This window comes from Hemiscyllium ocellatum, chromosome 2 (genome assembly GCF_020745735.1).
Source record: "Hemiscyllium ocellatum isolate sHemOce1 chromosome 2, sHemOce1.pat.X.cur, whole genome shotgun sequence".
In the NCBI taxonomy this organism is placed as follows: Eukaryota; Metazoa; Chordata; class Chondrichthyes; order Orectolobiformes; family Hemiscylliidae; genus Hemiscyllium; species Hemiscyllium ocellatum.
Genome location: NC_083402.1, coordinates 125,938,917 through 125,961,735, shown reverse-complemented (window position 1 = coordinate 125,961,735; position 22,819 = coordinate 125,938,917). Strand labels below are relative to the sequence as shown.

General features: G+C 40.1%; 1 protein-coding gene across 4 annotated transcripts in view; it reads right to left on the bottom strand.

Moving 5' to 3' along the window:
• Positions 1-22,819, bottom strand: part of LOC132824973 (coiled-coil domain-containing protein 171-like) — a 265,522-nt gene that overhangs the window by 104,637 nt on the left and 138,066 nt on the right. For all 4 annotated transcript variants that reach the window (XM_060839917.1, XM_060839908.1, XM_060839927.1 and 1 more), the window contains 2 exons: positions 11,713-12,208; positions 7,850-7,966 (listed from right to left, as the gene is read on the bottom strand). In XM_060839917.1, coding sequence (XP_060695900.1) covers positions 7,850-7,966; positions 11,713-12,208 — 613 coding nt within the window. The remainder of the gene's footprint in view (positions 1-7,849; positions 7,967-11,712; positions 12,209-22,819) is intronic.

Genomic DNA, 22,819 nt, shown 5'->3' with positions numbered 1-22,819 from the left:
CTTATAAGCCAACTGCATTACTTCATTATACCTTGGTAAGTATACATTTCTTTCAACCAATCCTCTGCTGTCATATGCCCTTCCAATGAACATTACACTCACTCTCAATTGGTTTTATCGAACTGGTCCTTCCTTGTACACAGAACTGGCATCGGCATTTTTTGTTATCTGTCCATAGGAAGTCCATATCCCTATCTCCTGAAATATTGAGGATTTGGTGCACTTGTCTCAACAAGAAAGGGTGAAACTTGCCACCTGGTTTTACTCCAACCAATTTCCATGTCTCTCCAAGTCAGGAGTAACAGCCTTGTGTAAACTGAAGTTGAAGATTTAGGAAAGGTTTAAAAGGACAAGTGGGAACAGATGAAGGGTTAGAGGAGACAAACATGGAGCTCAAATACTGAATAGACCTGAGGGGCAAGATGACTTCTTTATTGACAAGTGGTATGTAATTTTTAAAAGCTATAGTTCCAGGATTCAGAGGAGAAACAGCATGGGTACCTCATAGCATCTGCTGCCTTATTCATGAACTGCATTAGAATTTGTTCATGCAACCTATAGATTTGGGAAGCTGCTCTGCTTACCACCTTTTCCCATGCTTATTCACATTCACCTTCACAGGAGGATTTCTCTTCTGCATCAAAGTTTGTTATCCTCCTGCATCAAACATCTTGAAGCAGCAAAGTATTTGTTCATCAAGGGCTTAGTTCAGTCCTTTCCTTAGACAGTGTGCCTTCTTGCTGATCCACACAGCAAGAACAAACATTCATATTTTTAGAAAGTGACAGCTCTTTTTGAGGTACTGCTCTATAAATTTCCAAGCCTTCTTTCACTCATCATGCTCCTTAAACTCGTGAAGAAAAAGGCGTGGAAATACATTAATCAGAAAAAATGAGCCACTCTTGTTCAATTCAGCAACTTTAGTACACTACTACATCAACAAAGCACTAACCCAGAGTTTTGTTTTTGATAATCCAAGTGAGGCAGTTCAGTGGGAAAGTTTACCCGGAGGAGAAGCCAAACTCAGGATGGAGTCTGACCTGGCAACTCTGGAGGCAAAACAGAGACAGCTACAGGGATAGTTTGAAGGTCAGCCTCAATTGTGAATTCATCCCCATTGTTAGAAACTTTAAGTCATCTCATCCTCATTTCTAATTCCCTTGGTTCCTTGTATCTCCCCATGCCAATTTATAACCCCTGCCCAGCCCAGCTCTTTTACATTCTATAATAACTCACATAGTAGTTATGCCGGGCAGATCTTAGGAGCTATTTAATGATTAAATTAAACAAAGTTCCAAAATTCTAATACAGTTCTAACAACAAAGACATAATCATTTCAAAAAATCCTTTGATAAGGATTATTGTAAAAAAGCTCAGATGTTTAATCACTTATAAAAGCAAACAAACCTCAACCATAACCCAGATCAAAGACAACTAATCCTTTAACAGGCTTTTTGATCTGTCAAACTATGAACGTCGAACTCCTGGATAATATTGACTTTTAGAAATCAGCCAAGCATTCACAAAGATCCCACGGAGAACACCAATAAGCAATACCAATGAGCATATGAATTTAAGGAAGATAGCGTAATTTTTAAAACTTCTAACATCTTCAGACTTTACGTTTTACATTTATCATTCTTCAAGGATTCACATAGCTTCCAATTATGCCACCTAGACAGATTGCATTTACCTTAGAATGTTGACATCTACTACATAAATTCTGAACCACAAGTTAAGACCTGTGCAGCCAAAGTTGGAGCTGTTCACATTTACAAGTCAGTCATAGAGATGTACAGCATGGAAACAGACTCTTCAGTCTAACTTGTCCAAGTCGACCCCCGACATCCTAACCTAATCTAGTCCCATTTGCCAGCACTTGGCTCATATTCCTCTAAAACCTACCCATTCATAGACCCATCTAGATGCCTTTTAAACGCTGTAACTGTACCACCTTCCTCCACTTCCTCTGGCAGTTCATTCCATACATGCACCTTGTGCAAATGTGCCCCTTAAGTCTCTTTTATATCTTTCCCCTCTCACCCTAAACCTTTTCCCTGTAGTTCAGGACTCCCCCACCCCAGGGAAAATTTATCTTATCCATGATTTTATAAACCTCAGCCTCCAATACTCAAGGGAAAACAGCCCCAGCCTATTCAGTATTGTCCTATAGCTCAAATCCCCAACCTTAGTAACATCCTTGTAAATCTTTTCTGAACCCTTTCAGGTTTCACAACATCCTTCTGATAGGCAGGAAACCAGAATTTTACGCAATATTCCAAAAGTGGCCATACCAATGTCCTGCACAGCCACAATATGATCTCACAACTCCTGTACTCAATGCTCTGACCAATAAATGAAAGGATAACAAACACCTTCTTCACTATCCTATCTACCTGTGATTCTTTTCAGGAAATTTTGAACCTGTACTCCAAGGTCTCTTTGTTCATTAACACTCCTCAAGACCTTATCATTAAATGTATAAGTCTTGCTCTGATTTGCTTTTCCAAAATGCAGCACCTCACATTTATCTAAATTAAACTCCATTTGCCACTTGTCAGCCTATGGGCCCATCTGATCAAGATCCCGTTATACTCTGAGGTAACCTTCTTTGCTATCCACTACACCTCCAATTTTGGTGTCATCTGCAAACTTTCTCACTACATCTCCTATGTTCATGTCGAAATTATTTCTATAAATGATGAAAGGTAGTGGATCTAGCACCGAACCTTGTGACGCACCACTGGTTACAGGCCTCCAGTCTGAAAAACAACCCTTACCATCACCTTTTTCTACCTTTGAGCCAGTTTTGTATCCGTATGGCGAGATCTCTCCGTATTCCATGAGATTTAACCTTGCTAACCAGTCTCCTCTGAGGAACCCTGTCAAATGCCTTACTGAAGTCCATATAGATCATGTCCACCGTCCTGCCCTCATTAATCCTCTTTGTTACTTCTTCAAAAAAGATTCAATCAAGTTTGTGAGACATGATTTCCCATGCACAAAGCCATGCTGACTATCCTTAATCAGTCCCTGCCTTTCCAAATAAATGCAAATCTTGTCCCTCAGGATTCCCTTCAACAACCTGCCCACCATTGATGTCAGGCTCACCGGTCTATAGTTGCCTGTATTTTCCTTACTAACTTTTTAAAATAGTGGCACCACGTGAGCCAACCTCCAGTCTTCCAGCATCTCACCTGGGACTATTGATGATACAAAAGTCTCAGCAAGGGGCCCAGTAATCACATCCCTAGCTTCCCACAGAATTCTAAGGTACACCTGATCAGGTCCTGGGGGTTTAACAGGACAGTGAGCATGATATTCAATCATCCATTTAGCCATGTTCTATTGGTTCTAATATGCAAGATGCAGAGAAGGAAGGATTAATAATTCCAGAAACATTTGAAAATGATAATCAATGGTCTAGTGCTGATTTTGTTCTTAACGAAAATGAAAGAGCTCATTTGTTTCCTGGAAAACAGAGCTTGTTTTAGCAATGAATGTTGATTTAGCTCTAAACGTCCAAAGTCAAAATTTGTGTGTTCTTGACTAACAGGCAAAATGATCTTTTAATAATCATTACACTAGTAGTACCACTTCTCAATTCCTGGTCTTTACTGGGAAGTGTGAAAGCTGAAGACATGACTGAAAACTTGGACGATCTGTCATGGACCAGGCCTGACCCTCTCAAAACAATTCAGGAAATAAGGTCTAGGTGTTCAAGTTGTTTTAAGTCGGTGTAATGTAGATATTCCAGGAGTGATGAAGTTGGTCAAAATCCCTCAGTTTTAAATAAAACAGAATTTATTTACAGAGTACCGAATGAAACACAAACAAAAGAAAACAGAATATAGAATAACCTAACCGAAAACCCAACTTAATGATGCTTTTCCAAATGCCTGCAATGATTCCAGATAAAGACTCCCTTAGCAAACGGTAAAATTAGACACAGGTATCTTAAAGGAGAGAGAGATGGCAGAGAGATTTAGCATAGAACATCCTTCCACTGAAATGTTTCCTTTGGACTCCCCAATATAAATTGACCAGCAACTTTGAACAGCCAGACTGCTAAAACCAAAAGAAACCAGACAAGAGAGGAGCTGGGAGAACAAGCCACTCCCCTTTCATTGTACAGTTTTTCTAAAAAACTTAAAAGCTTCTTAAGTAGATAAACCCAGTCATCTCAGAACCCATAATTTTGAGACCCCCATGAGAAAAAACGATGACAATGTAACCTTGTTAAAAGGAACAGCATCGTCACAGTTATTACCAAGAAATGGGAAGTTTGATTTGGAAACCATGCCCATCAGATATTGAAAATGGACTTTAACAGTCTTGAGTTTAAAATCTTCAATGTGACTGAATGTAGCCATTCGAAAAATGAGATAACATATCTGTTTTGTTTGTATTCACAGCATGCCTTAATGACTACTGACTACCATCCAATGGCTATGGCCTCCATAATTATGAAGTGCTTTGAGAGGTTAGTCATGGCTCACATGAACTCTAGCCTCTCAGCCTGCCTTGATCCCTTGCAACTTACTTACCGGCGCAACAAGTCCACAGCTGACATCATCTCCCCAGCCCTACATTCATACCTGGAACATCTGGATAATAAAGATTCATTTGTCAGGCTCCTACTCATCAACCACAGCACCACCTTCAACACTATAATCCCAACCAACTAATCTCCAAACTCTGAGACCTAGGCCTTGTCTCCATCCTCTGCAACTGGATCCTCAGCTTCCTGACCCCCAGACCGCAATCAGTGAAAATAGACAATAGCACCACAATAATCCTCAACAACGGCACACCACAAGGATGCATACTCAGCTCCCAACGGTGCTCCCTGCACACTCATGACTGTGTGGCCAAATTTGGTCCAAATACCATCTCCAAGTTCGCTGACAACACCACCGTTGTAGACCAGATATCAAACAACAAATTAACAGAATACAGGAAGGAGATAGAATGCTTAGTATCATGGTAAAAAGATAACCTCTCTCTCAATATCAGCAAAACTAAAGAGCTGATCACCAACTTCAGGAAGAAAGGAGGAGGACACTACCTCAATGGAGCTGAGGTGGAAAGGGTCAACAGCATCAAGTTCCTGGGAGTTTCAATAACCAACAATCTATCCCGGACCACCCATGTAGATACCACGATCAAGAAGGCACAAAAATACCTCTTCTTCCTCAGGAGAATAAGCAAATTTGGCATGTCTATAAGGATCCTAACCAACTTTTACAATGAAAGCATTCTATCTGGGTACATCACGGCTTGGTGTGACAACTGCACAGGACCATGCGAAACTACAGAATGATGTGAACATAGTCCAGACTGCCATGCAAGCCAACATCCCATCCATCGACTCCATCTACACTTTTCATTGCTGCAGAAAAGCAGCCAATATCGTCAAAGACCCCTCTCACCCTGGTGATAATGTCATTCAAACTCTCCTGTCAGAAAGATGGTACAAAAGCTTAAATACACATACCAACAGGTTCAAGAACTGCTTCTTCCCTGCTGTTATTACACGCTGAATGGACCTCTCAAATTTCAATTCTAATGCTGATCTTGCTTTTGTACACCTCTTGTGCAACAATAACTTTGTATGCCTTGCTCTGTTCACCCTATGGTCTATATGTCCTTGTATGTTATGATCTGCCTGTGCTGCAGGCACAACAAAACCTATCACCTGACAACAATAAACCAACTCAGTATCTATTCTTAGCCTTTTTGAAATATCAGGTAGTTGATAACATTTTGGGTAGAAAAAACCATTTATAGCACCGTCAGAAGTTATGGAGTAACTATATCATAAGATAAGGACTCAGAACACATTCAAGGAAAAATTAGCAAATGATTGGACATTCTGGCTACTTTCCAAAGAGACAGGAAAGGCCATCTCAACATGCTTAGGTGCTGGCTTGATCTCCTTTCTTGCTTCATACATGATTTGCTATAACCAAATAGACAAGGGACAGATCTTTTTAGTATTCAATACTGCAGCGGCACAGGTGGCATGGTGGCTCAGTGGTTAGCACTGCTGCCTCATAGCGCCAGGCACCTGGGTTTGATTGCAGCCTCAGCTGACTGTCTGTGTGGAATTTGCACATTCTCCCCATGTCTGCTTAGGTTTCCTCCAGCAGCTCCAGTTTCCTCACACAGTCCAAAGATGTGCAGATTAGGTGGATTGGCCTTGCTGAGTTTCCCATAGTGTCCAGGGATATGCAGGTTAGGTGAGCTAGCCATGGGAATTGCAGGGTTACTAGAATGGTGTGCGTGGGTCTTGGCGGAAAGATTTTCAGAGGGTCAGTGTGAATCCGATGGGCCAAATAATCTGCCTCCACATTATAGGGATTCTATGTATGAAGAACCAACACTATATGACGCAGATATTTGTATGAAGTCTGCAGAAAACATTGGGTTTCTTTCCTTGCCAGAAGCTAGAATTTCTTGCTATTAACAGATCTTCAAACTTCAAGAAATTACTTCTGCCAATCTTTACCCTCGTGACTTTGGCACTGATCTACAATCTTTGCTTTCCTTGTCCTAAATAGCCAAAATTATCTACTGGTTTGAGGGTGACATAAAGTGCCTCAACTTTCACTCTCGTTCCTTCAAATGCAATCTTTCTGGCAACATCTTTTTGTCTTTTTGCTATGCATATTCAACCCATATTGTAAACTTCTGGATTTTATTTGATCCGCAATACTTTGTTCGGACGTCTTCTGATTCCACATGTAGAACTGTTCTCAGCAGATCACAAGTTTGTTATTCTCTTACCTCCAACCTTTCCCCCCAGAGGTAAGTTTAATGCACTGAATATTTACTCTGTGTACAAATGCAGCCAGCATTAGATTTAGCTGTAAGTTCACCAGTTGACTGGAGTTAAGGTTATGAAACAGGCCTTGTCAGCTGTACACAAAATAGCTTGATATTCATTATAAAAGTGGGTTCAAAATTTTTCAAAACAGGGAATTGAGACTACTGCAATCCACTGAACCTTCGAGTCAGATCATTTTAAATGACTTCCATTATTTTTGAAAGCTGTAAAGGTTTTTTCAAAACAGAAAATCAGAATATCTCCACAATCTGTACAATTCTAGAAAATTTATGTTTTCCGAATTCTACATGAATAGTTTAAAGCAGAATCAGCCAATTGCTGGGATCCCTGTTAGTCAGTGTGTGATAAAGGAAAATTAAACAATAGTCTCCATTCATCAGCTACACAAAGTGCAGTTGATGACGTTTGGCTTTATTCAGTGCTACGGGGAAAAAAATAGAAATATGTAACTAATGTTTAAAAACAGCTTTATGCTGAGATCAACTTGAAAATATTACTATACCTTTCAAGAAGGATATTGAACTTTATACAGTGTAGGAAACTACATGCCAGAGAATACAAGATCATGCCAGTGTACAACAACTAAGCAGCAGTTAGCTGGAGCATATCCACATACTGATCTCAATTAACAATCACTCACAGTGTACATCTTTGACATTGCAATCAATTAAATATACAGCGTAATAAATGAAAAACTGCTTGAAAAGCTGTTTGCTGCATATTATTGAAAATTTTAGCGAACAAAATGTAGTCTAAAAATTCATTTCTAACAGGTTCTCAATACTGTTATAAGTAAAGTTTACAACACATTACTCTTTTATGATCACTGTGTGCAGTTAGGCAGAGCACAAAATTGAATTTTTAATTAGATTGAACATGTATGTGCAGTTGTAATATTAAACAAACAGTTTATAGGTATCTCTCCAACCGCCCCACCCCCCACCCCCTACCGCCCACCCCACCCCCCCACCCCCCGAGAGAACGGTAGGATCTACTTACTTGATTTAGTGATTATATCCTGTAACTCAGCCGTAGAATCAACTACTGCAGCCAATAGCTCAGAACTGGAAAACCATTCAACAGCCTGGATAACACTGTTTTGCACGCTTTCCTGTCCTAATGAAAAAGTGACAAAATAACATGACAATACATATAGTAATAGGTAAATGTGTGGAATAGTGTTGATAAAAAAATGTAAAACCTACACTAAAGCATTCTGTAAAACTTTGTTAACATTTTTGTGAGAACTGTAGCAGAAGAAAATATTTAATTTCGATGTGGTACATTTTTTGTCTTAAAGTTTCAGTGTTTGTATACTCTTCAAAGTAATAGAATAGTTGCTGCTTCTTGGATGTACAGCTAAATATTGCCCAAGTCTTCACCACATGACAACTTGCCTGTGCTAACTGTTCACAAAACAGTTTCCAGAATCGAAACCTTAAATTCACGGAAACGTCATTATAAAATTAAATTTAAAAATGATTACGTAATTCCAACCAAGAGGAAGATAAAAACAACCAATTCTAGGCCTTGTGTAATTCTAGGTCCTGAGTTATTGCAACAATTTCTAACATAGTAGGAATTTGCAGCACACAAAGATCTATTTTATGGAACTAAATTGAGATAACAGGACAGCTTGAAAAAAATTCACTTTTCACGCTGCCTTTCTGAAACTGGGATTATGGTTTATTATTATTTTGGGTTTCCATTATTTATCATCTTGGATACAGAAGTTCTGGTTACTCAGACTTCTGGTCTGGGCATCTTAAAGTGACCATCCTGTCCAATATCAAATTAAATAATCATATAAGCAAAAACTAGTGGGGCATAATGATTGTTGCCAGAAAATCAGGCACAGATCTGCATGACGTGCTCCTTGTGGACACAAGCCAGCTGGAATTTCAGAGAATGGAATCAATTTTTACTGAGAGAGAAATGTCAGGCTCAAGGAATTGTAATGCTGTCTACAATATCATTGAACTCAAGGAAAACTGCCAAGAATATAAAGCCAAGTCCTCTCCCATCCTGCTTTGCTCTGTCCCTGGAAAAACATATGTAGGATATTCCTTTTGATATGTGAAGCTATACCTGTCCCTCTGGTACAATGGACTGTGAACTTGAAGATGTTACTAATAACATTTCCCTCAACCAAGAAGGAGCCTGTAACAAAAGAAATGACCAAAGTGACCTTCATGCTGCCCAAATATTGTTCTGAGGCTAATGCTACGGACTCTAGCAAGCCAAATAATGATGGCTTCCTTGAAGTGGAGGCACCTGAGATATTGATCTTTCAGCAGTTCATGTCAGAGATTTGTTCCTATAAAACAATTTTTCAGACAGCCTGCTGTGCAGTGCTTTCCTGCTTCCTCTTAAAATTTTACTTGCTCTTTCCATTTTCTTGCGGCTTTTCTCATTCTAGCCACAAAAGCAGAAAATCAAATTACCCATAAATGCAGTAAAATGGTTGAGAAGACAGTCAATATCAGCAAATACTTTTCAGCAAATGCAAGTCTGTTCTCCGGATTATTATCAGAAGCTGGCAAGCAAATCTCAAATGACAACCAGCAACAAGTCTGTACACAATGAATGGGCTGAAGAATACTTTCTGCCCAACAGTGCCATGGATTGCTGGACAACTTGATTGAGCAGCCCAATATCACAACATTGCCCCACAGCAGCAGACCTGAATTTTAATCTTTTATTTAGCAATGTAATAAGTTCTGGTACGCAATTGGAAGTCTGTGAAGCAATAATTCCAGTATGTAAATAAATAATGAGTCCCTCTCACTCTATCAGATGTCCCAGCAATGCCGCTATGATTGATAAATGGAAGTGCAGTGACTAAATTTATAGGTCAGTGTTGGACGTCACTTATCCTGGGAGAGATTCACTTTCCTCAAGAATAAGAAACCAATTACTGAAAAAATATGCATGCTTATGGCATATTTCAAACTAAGATTAAACAATATCCCATTCACCAAATACAAGGAATCAAGATAATTCAAAAGAAGTGGCATAGACGAATGAAGTATTCAGGCAAGCTCATCTCATTGTCACAAACAAATAATTTCCTTGGATGGCAAACATCAAGATATTTCCAAGAAACAGTCTTGTTTCAAAGCCACCTATCCAAAAGAATGCTTACTGAATTCTTTTCATGATCATCAATATTCCACAGTAATTTAGAGATCCTTTAATTAAAATGCTGGCAATACATTTGGTCCATCACGTCAGCTCTTTTAAAAAAAACTGATTAGCTTCACTCCCCTTTTCTTTTCTCATAGCCCTTTTCTTTCCTCCCAGCAAGTAGTCAGTAAGTTGCAGCAAAGATTTGGTTATCAAATTTTCATGCTTTATTGCTTCAGATAGTGCATTCAAGATGACAACAGCCTTTCACCACCCCTATGTTACCACTGTAATCTGTTACCTTATATCAGTTTCTCTAATTTTTTAATAACTTTGAACAACTCTATCAAATCTCCTTTTAAAGTTTTCTGTTCTCATAACCATAGACAGGAAACAGAGTAAGAATAAATGGGTCATTTTCAGATTGGCAGGAGGTGACTAGTGAGGTATAGCAGGGATTACGGCTTGGACCCCAGCTATCCATAACATCTATTAATGATTGAGATGAGGGGATTAAACAAAATATCTCCAAGTTTGCAGATTACTCAAAGCTGGATGGAAGGGTGAGCAGTGAGGAAGCTGCAGAGATTTGGAAAAGTTGAGTGAGTAGGCAGATGAAGTATGATATAGATAAATAGGAAGTCAGATTATTATCTGAATGGTGACAGATTAGGAAGGGAGGAGGTGCAACTAGACTTCGGTGTTCTTGTTGACTAGTCACTTAAAGTAAGCATGGAAGTGCAACAGACACTAAAGAAGGGAAATAGCATGCTAGTCCTTATAGTAAGAAGATTCAAGTTCAGAAGCAGGGATATCCTGCTGCAATTGCACAGGGTCGTGTGCAGTTTTTAAAAGCTAGTTAGGTCTCAGCTAGTGCTACAATTGTCATCAGGTAAGAAAAGTTAGCTTTGTTTCTACTTCCAATTATCTCTCAATGACCCTTCCTGGAAAGATGAGAGTTAAGTCTGATTTGAAGCATGTTTAATTGCAATATATTCTGCAATCATATGATAGCTAATATTAACAGACAGGCATGATACATTTGAAAAAAAAGGGCAAAAGGGAAATTTTAAGATCAATGGCATCCATGGGACTGTACCATCACATATCTAACCCTCAGAATAGCATAGGCAAAGTGGCAATTGAAATACAATTTGAGGATAATACATTTTGGAACAAAACCTGAACGTGCTTCTTGCATATCATCCTTAAAATGATTCAGTACTGCAGCTTGTAGTGTCCAACAGCTAATATTAAAATAATAAATAAATTCTAATGACTCCATAACATATTGTGAGGTCGGACTTGAGAACAGGTGGGATCAATTGGTGGCAGTCAATGATGATGTCAGACGGAGAGAGAGTTCTTGTTAAGCATCTGGATGTCAACAGATAATGTTTACCAGATCAACAAAAATATCAGCCAGAGCCAGTATCCAAAATCTACTGCATCAACGATAGATTAAAGGACTAAAGATCCTAGTTAGGGATTGGACTTTCCAGTAGGAGAATGGAAACGGCCGTTCACTGTTCCTCACAGAGCCGATGTTATATTACTGATTTTGGTTATTCATAAAGGGCAGCTTTCCAAACATTTATGATCACTTATCTCCAGCAAGTGTCTGCTTTTGGAGCAAAATCTACAACAAAGATCTAATAGGAAGGTAAAAGTTGAAGATCTGCAGCTAAAATAGTAATAAATTGCAATTTTGAAATGGCAGCCAGTTCAGTACTTACTTGAATGAGTGATGTAGGACTTCACTTTGCCGGTGCAAATTACAAGTCTTGGTTTATTATTAAAGCCCTCAGACCAAGTGAATAGAGGCTTATATCCGAGACCCAAGGCTTGAAGTCTGTTGACTGCTAAGATTGCTATAACACTTTTTCTGAAAACTTGTATCAATCCTTTTTGAGGCTTCTTTTTCTTCAATTTGCTTGGATTACTTTCCAGAGAAAGAACCTGAACAACAGTCCTGATTTCATTTTTGAAATATTCAAAGATATGTACTTGATCTTGAAGAATGTCCTTCTGCACAGAGAGCTCACGGAATCTACTGTATAATGGGTACAATGCACCGGCCATCAGAGCACAAGCTGCTAGTAAAGCAACATGTTCTTTCCGTGTCTGAGACAATTGTTTCTTTGTAAGAGACAGTTCAAGGGTCAACTTGTCCTTGATCTTTGTCAGACTGGATAACTTTTCTTTGGCTTCTTCTGCTCCAAGATGGCATGACTGTGAAAAATTACAGAATTTAGTCAGTTGTAATTCTGAATTTTGTATTAAATAATTCATTAATTCTTCTCATTATGAATGTCTGGGAGTAACAAAGCAGCTTCCATCTCAGCTTTTAATGACAATGGATGCCTCCAACACTGCATTATCTGTGTTATATCTTATTTCTTTAAAAAACTTTAAAATGAGCTTTGAATTAGATGTAATCTGAAGTGTTCCTTGGTCTCTGATGTGACAATGGAGAGCCATAACTATTGCCTGCGAAGAGGAATATCAGTTATTCAAGCAAGAGAGGTTAAAGTTTCACATCAGAACCAAATGGACTGTACATAAGCTGGAGATTGGAAAAATATAGGTCTCATCCTAACTATGTGAATGATAACATAGACTGATAATATGATTTCTTATCCAAAGAGAAAGCATTAATTCAATCTTGTGTTGTGGTTTTGCCTTTGAGTCCAGAAGAATTACATATTTGGTGTAGGTTTTCATTATAGCAACAGTTATCCATTTTTTAAAAAATATTTAAGCATGGGATGTGGGCATCATTGACTAGGCAAACATTTATTGTTCCTCCCAAATTGCCAAGAGGGTAGTTAAGAGTTAACCACAATAATGTGGGTCTGAAACTAGATGTATGCCAGACCAGGCCTTCACATTTCTATCTGGTAACAATGTGAAAGAATCTGTAGAGTAGATTGCCCATGCAAAGACTTAGTTAAAAACGTTCTGCTAAAATTTTGGATTCTATGTTATTTTGTTTTGGAGAGGTTTAAGTATTGTCCAAGCCAGAGTTACTAGCTCTTTATTTTGGAGAAATATTTTACTTTTAATTGACTTTAACTCAACTTAAAGTTGAAAAATACATTTGGGGCATGTGATATTTTCTCTTTCAGAGTGGACAGGAGTTCATGGTGGGAAACTCTCACAATCTCTGTTATGAAATAAGGTATAAAGGTCATCATTATTTTTAGAACTTCAAAGAAGCCATTTGCAATATTAAGAAAATCTAACTGTAAGATCAATAGCTAAAATTCATAGTCTATGCCAGAATTCTAAGAAAGCACTAGTAAGATAGAAACCAGATTCTGCTCAGCCACTGGGAGCACAATGATCACACAAATTCAAACACTAGCAATTATTTTTTATCCTTGGAATAGGTAAAACAGCTCATTAAAGCTACAATCTATTTAACGGAAATTGGTCAGGACTTATGCATTTCAAATTTGTACATTGTGCATTGAATAGTAATAAAGGGAGTACAATTATGATCCAGTTGTAAATCTGTGTCTGCAATCTTAGCGAAACAATAGCAATGTCTTTTGATGGGTAGATTTCACTTCACTTCCTTTTTAAGTTCTGTGTATTTTTTAAAACAAGGGTGCTCCCAGCAAAGCTCGGAATAGGCAAAGTAGTATTGATTCAATCCCTGCCTGCAAAGGAACATTCTGTTCTGTTTAGAATGCTCACAAGACTGCCTGGAAAAGGAAATCAAAAAATTACTTTGTTATGAATCATGACCACAAGCTTGTATCTTACCTGTACTTAAATTAGATTAGATTAGATTACTTACAGTGTGGAAACAGGCCCTTCGGCCCAACAAGTCCACACCGACCCGCCGAAGCGCAACCCACCCATTCCCCTACAATTACCCCTTTACCTAACACTGTGGGCAATTTATCATGACCAATTCACGTAACCTGCACATCTTTGGACTGTGGGATAAAACCGGAGCACCCGGAGGAAACCCACGCAGACACGGGGAGAATGTGCAAACTCCACACAGTCAGTCGCCTGAGTCGGGAATAGAACCCGGGTCTCTGGCGCTGTGAGGCAACAGTGCTAACCACTGTGCCACCGTGCCGCCCACAAATGTACATTATGGAATTTCTATGGATCATTTAGATGTCTGATTTACAAATAAATTGCTACCTTTAAAGTTCGAGCAAGAGAAAAATCTACAACTACAGAATTTAATTTTGCTGTACAGAGATTAAAATTCCCCATTTACACAAATCTAAAGAGCAGAGGTTCAGGCTTGTAGGACTGAGTATTATGGATTTTCCAAATGAATACAGGAGATCTCTAAACTTCGCTGGCTAGAAGTTACTAACTTTCCAATTGCTTTTCAGCTAAGTACAAAATCCTTATTAAATCATTGTGCAGGAGGGCTATTGTGTGGTTATTTGGGAAAATATCTAATTTGAGAATGACAGATTTACCCCTCTATGTCCTCAATTATGACAGCTAGTTATTAAACAATAATGCTCCTACATAATGCAAACCTGATGAGTTCAGTTAGAGGACTCTTAAGGTCATCCATATAGAGTAACTTGGTTTCTGACTCTCCAATACAATAATATAATTTTTGGAATGTCATCAATCCCAAAGAAGGTTACTTACATACAAAGCAGATGGGACAATGAAAGTGATCAATACTCAGTCTGATTTGACAGTCTAAATGAATAACCTGTAAGTTGAGACAAAAACAGAAGTTGCTGGAAAAGCTCAGCAGGTCTGGCAGCATCTGTGAAGAAATCAGAGTTAACGATTTGGGTCTAGTGACCCTTCCTCAGAACTGCCAGCTTTTCCAGCATCTTCTGTTTTTGTTTCCATTTACCACATCCACATTATTTCAGTTTTTATTTATTAACCTGTAGATAGCTTACACTGTCTCCTTTGCAGTACATTTCATAATATTATCTGTACACCTAGGACAAAGAATAAAGATAATTATGGCATAGGAACTGGCCCTTCAGGCCAATCCAGATCCTCTATCTCAACCGGTTGCCTATTTTCTATTGCTCTGTATCCTTCTACTCCCTACCCATTCATGTATTTGTCTAGATACATCTTAAATGATACTGTCATGCCTGACTCGACCACCTCTGCTAGCAACGCGTTCCAGGCACCCACCTGCATAAAGGACTTTCCACACATATCTCCCTTAAACTTTCCCCACTCACTTTGATCTTGTGACCACTAGTAACCCAGTTTGGGAAAAAGCTTCTTGCTATCCACCTTATCTATACCTCTCACGATTTTGTAGACCTCAATCAAGTCCGTCCTCAACCTCCGTCTTTCTAATGAAAATAATCTTAATCTACTCAACCTCTCTTCATAGCTAGTGCCCTCCATACCAGGCAACATCCTGGTGAACCTCCTTGGCACCCTCTCCAAAACATCCACATCCTTTTGGTAATGCGGTGACCAGAACTGTTTGCAGTATTCCAAATGTGGTTGAACCAATGCCTTATACAATTGTAACATGACCTGCCAACTCTTGTATTCAATATCCTATCCAATGAAGGACAGCATGCCTTACGTCTTCCAGACCACTCTATTGACCTGTGTTGTCACCTTCAAAGTACAATGGACCTAAGCCCCCAGATCTCTCTGTACATCAATTTTCCCCACAACTTTTCCATTTACTGTATAGTTCGGTCTTGAATCCGATCTTCCAAAATGCATCACCTTGCATTTGATAGGATTGAACAGCATTTGCCATTTCTCTGCCCAACTGTCCAATCTATCTAAATTGTAGTGTATTCTCTGACAATCCCCTTCAATATCTGCTATTCCACAAATCTTAGTGTCTTTCTGCAAACTTGCTAATCAGACCACCAATACCTTTCTCCAAATTATTTATGTATATCACAAACAGTGGTCCCAGCAAGGATCCCTGTGGAACACCATGGGTCACAGTCCTCCATTTTAAGAAATTCCCTTCCACTACTACAGCCAGTTCTTTACCCATCCAGCTAGTACATCATGGACACCATGTCACTTCACTTTCTCTATCATACGGAACCTTATCAAACGCCTTCCTGAAGTCTATGTATAGGACATCTACAGCCTTTCCCTCAAGAATGAATTTTGTCACTTTCTCAAAGAATTTGATTAAGTTGGTAAGACATGACCTTCCCTGCACAAAATCATATTGCCTATCATTGATAAGCCCATTTTCTTCCATATGGGAACAGATCCTATCTCTCAGTATCTTCTCCAGCAGCTTCCCTACTACTGATATCAGGCTCACTGGTCTAAAATTACCTGAATGATCCCTGCTACTCTTCTTAAGCGAGGGGACAGCATTAGCAATTCTTTAGTCCTCCAGGACCTCATCCATGTTCAAGGATGCTGCAAAGATATCTTTAAGGCCCCAGCTATTTTCTCTTTCACTTCTCTCAGTAACCTGGGATCGATCCCATCTGGACCTGGGGACTTGTCTACCTTAATGCCTTTTAGAATACCCAACACTTCCTCCCTCCTTATGCTGACTTGCCCTAGAGTAATCAAACATCAATCTCTAACCTCAACATCTGTCATGTCCCTCTCCTTGGTGAATATCGATGCAAAGTACTCGTTACGAATCTTACCCACTTTCTCTGACTCCATGCATAACTTTCCACCTTTGTCCTTGAGTGGGCCAACCCTTTCTCCAGTTACCCTATTGCTCCTTATGTATGAATAAAAGGCTTTGGGATTTTCCTTAACTGCTGTGTGCCAAAGATATCTCATGACCCCTTTCAGCCCTCTTAATTCCTCATTTCAGATTGGTCCTACCTTCCGGATATTCTTCCAAAGCTTTGTCTGTCTTCAGTTGCCTAGACCTTATGAATGCCTCTTTTTTCCTCTTAGCTAGTCTCACAATTTAATCAGTCATTGATAGTTTCCTAATGTTGCCATTTCTATCCCTCATTTTCACAGGAACATGCCTCTCCTACACTCTAATCAACCTCTCTTTAAAAGCCTCCCACATACCAAATATGGATTTACCTTCAAACAGCTGCTCCCAAACTACATTCCCAAGCTCCTGCCAAATTTTGATATAGTCGGCCTTTCCCCAATTGAGTACTTTCCTTTAGGATCACTCTCATCTTTGTCCATGAGTATTCTAAAACCTATGGAATTGTGATCACTATTCCCAAAGTCATCCCCTACTGAAACTTCAACCAACTGGCTGGGCACAATCCCCAACACCAGGTTCAGTACGGCCCCTTCCTGAACTGGACTGTTTACATACTGCTCTAGAAAACTCACCTGGATGTTCATTACAAATTCTGCTCCATCTAGACCTCTAACATTAAGTGAATTCCAATCAATGCTGAGAAAATTAAAATCTCCTATCACCACTACCCTGTTGCTCCATAATCTGTTTACAGATTTGTACCTCTATTTCAAGCTCATTATTGGGAGGCCTGTAGTGCAGCCCCAACATTGTTACTGCATACTTCCTATTTCTGAGCTCTGCCCAGATTGCCTCAGTGTTCGAATCTTCCATAGTGCCATCCTTCAACACAGCTGGGATATCCTCTCTGACCAGTAATGCAAATCCTCCACCCCTTTTACCTCTCTCTCTATGCTGCCCGAAGCATCGATATCCTGGGCTATTTAGTTGCCAATCATGCTCTTCCCTCAACCAAGTCTCAGTAATAGCAATAATATCATACTCCCAGGTACTAATCCAAACACTAATTTCATTTGTCTTACCTACTACACTTCTTGCATTAAAACAAATGCACCTCAGACTACCAGTTCTTTGCGTTCATCATCTGCTCCCTGCCTATTCTTCCCCTTGGTCACGCTGACTTCATTATCAACTCCCTTACAGGCTTTAGTTACTACCTTCTTACTGTGCACTAAACTCCTCATTTTGTTCCCATCTCCGTGCCACATTAATTTAAACCCTCTCCAACAGCATTAACAAAAGCACCCTCAGGACATTGGTTCCTGTCCATCCCAGGTGTAGACCGTCAAATTTGTAATAGCTCCACCTCCCCCAGAACTGTCCCAATGTCCCAAAAATCCGAACCCCCTGCCTTCAGGACTCTCTCTCAAGTCACACATTTATCCTGGCTATTCTTTCATTTCTACTCGGACTAGCATGGGGCAATGGTAGCAATCCTGAGATTACTACTCTGAGGTCCTACTTTTTAACTTGTCTCCTAACCCTCTACATTCTGCTTGCAGGGCCTCATTCTGTTTTTTACTTATATCATTGCTGCCCATATGCACCATGACAACTGGCTTCACACCCCTACTTCAGAATGTTCTGCAGCCGATCTGAGACATTCCTGACCCATGCAACGGGAGCTGAAAATGTGTTGCTGGAAAAGCGCAGCAGGTCAGGCAGCATCAAAGGAACAGGAGAATCGACGTTTCGGGCATAAGCCCTTCTTCAGGAATGAGGAGGATGTGCCAAGCAGGCTAAGATAAAAGGTAGGGAGGAGGGACTTGGGGAAGGGGCGTTGGGAATACGATAGGTGGAAGGAGGATAGGCCAGAGAGGGGGTGGGGACGGAGAGATAGGGAAGAAGATTGCAGGTCAAGAAGGTGGTGCTGAGTCTGAGGGTTGGGACTGAGAAAAGGTGAGGGGAGGGGAAATGAGAAATCTGGAGAAATCTGCATTCATCCCTTGTGGTTGGAGGGTTCCTAGGCGGAAGAGGAGGCGCTCTTCTTCCAGGCGTCGTGTTGCCATGGTCTGGCGATGGAGGAGGCCAAGGACCTGCATGTCCTTGGCGGAGTGGGAGGGGGAGTTAAAGTGTTCAGAACGCTGATAGGGGTGGGGAGGGAAATATATCGTTGGTGGGGGGTCTGTTTGGAGGTGACGGAAATGACGAAGGATGATACGATGTATCTGGAGGTTGGTGGGTGGTAGGTGAGGACCAGTGGGGTTCTGTCCTGGTGGCGATTGGAGGGGTGGGGTTCAAGGGTGGAGGAGCAGGAAGTGCAGGAGATTCGGTGGAGAACATCGTCAACCATGGCTGAGGGGAAATTGCAGTCTTTGAAGAAGAGGGCCATCTGGGTTGTTCGGTATTGGAATTGGTCCTCCTGGGAGCCGATGCAGCGAAGGCGAAGGAATTGGGAATATGGGGTGGCGTTTTTACAGGGGGCAGGGTGGGATCTAGGTAGCTGTGGGAGTCAGTCGGTTTATAGTAAATGTCTGTGTTGAGTCGGTCGTCCGAGATAGAAATGGAGAGGTCGAGGAAGGGGAGGGAGGTGTCTGAGACAGTCCAGGTAAATTTGAGGTCGGGGTGGAAGGTGCTAGTAAAGTGGATGAACTGTTCAACCGCCTCATGGGAGCACGAGGTAGCGCCGATACAGTCATCGATGTAGTGGAGGAAAAGGTGGGGGTGGTGCCAGTGTAGCTGTGGAAGATGGACTGTTCCACATATCCAACAAAGAGGCAGGCATAGCTGGGGCCCACGTAAAATTTCCCGGACAACTGCTCCACAAATCCCCCTGACAAACTTTTTGTGAAAATAACGTTTTCGGCATTTACTTGCTCCCTAATGCGACAACTGTAATACAGTCTTGTGACCAAAGAATTTTACGCTTTGTGAAGAGCAAGCATAAAGACTATTTTTTAAACTGTATGCTTGCTGCTGTCAACAAACAGGCAGGAATTCAAGACTTCCTGAAAGAATTTAGTGTTAAAGATGCCATTTACACAGTTGCTCATGCTTGGAAGGATGTTGATAAATCAACATTAACAAATGCTTGGCACAGACTGTGGCCTACAACGATGTTTAATGTAAATGAACCTATAGATGAAGACTTTGAAGGATTTTGTGATACTGAAGAGAAAAAGATGATAGCAAATCTTGTAACTTATGCACAAAGTTTATTGGACAAAAGTGTAAATAAACGAAAGGAAGCTGAAATCAAAGAAATACTGAACATTAACAATGATGCACCTGTCGAGCATTCCTTGGGTGATGGGAAAATTGCTGAAATGGTATTAAATACATATAAGAGTGAGGATAGTAGTGATGATGGTGCTGACTTTGTGAACATGGTTGAAAAAAGTCCCCATAGGCAATAAGGTGAAAATGTGTGATCAGTTAATTGCTAGCCTTGAACAACATTCATTTATCAGTGACCAAGAGATTATGGCAATTTACTCAATTGTAGAGTCATAGAGATGTACAGTATGGAAACAGACCCTTCGGTCCAACCTGTCCATGCCGACCAGATATCCCAACCCAATCTAGTCCCACCTGCCAGCACTCGGCCCATATCACTCCAAACACTGCCTATTCCACTTCAAATGTCTCTTAAATGTTGCAATTGTACCAGCCTTCACCGCATCTTCTGGCAGCTCATTCCATACACGTACCACCCTCTGCGTGAAAAGGTTGCCCCTTAGGTCTCTTTTATATCTTTCCCGTCTCAGCCTAAACCTATGCCCTCTAGTCCTGGACCCCCCGACCCCAGGGAAAAGACTTTGTCTATTTATCCTATCCATGCCCCTCATAATTTTCTAAACCTCTATAAGGTCATCCCTCAGCCTCCGATGCTCCAGGGAAAACAGCCCTAGCCTGTTCAGCCCCTCCCTGTAGCTCAAATCCTCCAACCCTGGCAACATCCTTGTAAATCTTTTCTGAATCCTTTCATGTTTCACAACATCTTTCCAATAGGAAGGAGACCAGAATTGCACGCAATATTCCAACATGGCCTAATCAATGTCCTGTACAGCCGCAACATGACCTCCCAACTTATTACTTAAGCAGAAACCTATGTTAATGATACAGATGACACTTGAATAAGTTTTTAAAAACGCCACCTGCCATAGTGTTGAAACCGTGTATGTTTAAGTTTTACCAAATGTTTCACTTGGAACGTTTTTTTCTGGAAATAAAATGACCTTGAGTATTTATGGTCTATATATTCATTTATCAGTATATTACACTATATATAAACTGTAGTAGTGTTCCTAGCCTTTGTCTACCCCACTTATCATGAGTCTAGGTTTTTGCTGCAGTATTGATGTTTGATTGTAGGGTGCTGCCCTGGACCCTACAGGGGAGGCGCTACATTTGTTCCAAAATCCCAAAAATTCTGAATTCTGAAAAACAGCTGGCCCCAACAATTTCGGATAAAGGATCGTATATCAGTATTTACTCTTGCATTTTCTTCATATTTCACAATATTTCACACTCCCTCTCAAGAGAAAGTCTGCATCATTGCACTCCTTTGTAAAGACAAAGACAAAATACTCATAACAAACACTGTCCAGATCTTCTGTCAAAGTTCCATGAACATTCTAATTGGTCCAACCCCTTACACACTCTTACTCTTAATGTACTGATAAAACATCTTTAGATATGTCTTGATTTTATTTGCCAATTTTTTCACATTCTCTCTTTGCTTTCTTTTTTTCAATTCTCCATTGTACTTTCAGTACTCGTCAAAGCTTCCTAAAGTATTACTTCATTTTTATGATAATAATTGATGCATTTTTTCTGCTTTACATTAGCATGTTTGCTATTGAGTAACCAATGGGCTCTAGATTTGATCGTACCAGCCACTTTCTTGTGGGGCCATGTCTGCACTGCACCCATAGTATCTCACTTTTGAATGCCTCCCATGATTTGTCACCGACTTTCCTCAAGTAGCTGTAATCATTGGTCTGTTGTGAGATCATCCCTCAGCTGTATGAAGTTTCCCTCCCCCTAACTTAGAGCTTCTACTCCTGTTCTATATTATTCCCGTTCCATAATTATACTAAATCTCATTCTATTAGGATCACTATCTGCAAAATGGCCATCCACTGCTACTTCATCCATTTGCCCAGCTTCATTTCCTACAATTCTATAATTGTGCTGTCTCTCATTGGGCCTGATAAATGCTGGCTGAAAAAAAAAATTCTCTTGAATGCAGTTCAAAAATTTTGTGCCATCTATGTCTTCCACACTGTTCGCATTGCAATTGATAATTATTCCCAACTATTATTGCCATGTTCTTTTTGCATTCAGAAATTTGTCAACATATTTTGCCCCCTAACCCTTCTACTATTTGGACATTTATAGTACAATTCTAGCAGTGCGTCTGCCCCAGTTTTGCTTCTGAATTCAATCCAAATGGCCTCATTCAGTGCTTTATTTAGTACAACCTTTCCTCCTCACAGCTATATTTTTTTAAAATCTCCTTCTCTATGTTGTCTGACAATTTTTTCTCCAGGGAGGGTGAGTTGCCAACCTTGCCCTTATTTCAGCCAAGTCTATGTTAACGCACTGATATAATTCTGCCGCATTCTGTACCCTCACCTTATCAAAATCTATTCATTGTATTTCTTGCAAATACAGATATATTATCTAATAGTGTGAATTTTATGAAAGGTACATTTTTTTAACCTCTGCTTCCTCAGAATCACTTCTTAAGTTTCCTCCTTTCATTCTGTGCTCTGAATTTTCCCTCAGGTTTCCACCCCTTTGTTAATTTGGTTTAAGTCGTCCCCAACACCAGTCGCAAATCTCCCAGCAAGTATATTTATTCCAGTACTGCTCAAGTGGAGAAAACCAGTTTGTGTAACTCATATCTTTCCAGAATTGGTCCAATGTCCCATAAATCTGATGCCCACTCTCTTAAACCAATTTTCCAGCCATGAGTTCAATCACTCAATTTTCCTTTTTCTACATTCACTATTATGTGGGACTGGGACCAATCCAGAGACCATGGCTTCTAAAGTCTTGCCTTTCAGTCTCCTAACTAGCTGCTCAGATTCTCAGCCCTAACAAAGTCATTAGAACTAACGTGAAAAAGGACCTCTAACTGATCACCATGCTCCAAAACAAAGTCCTGTAGCTGCTTGGTAATGTCCTTTATC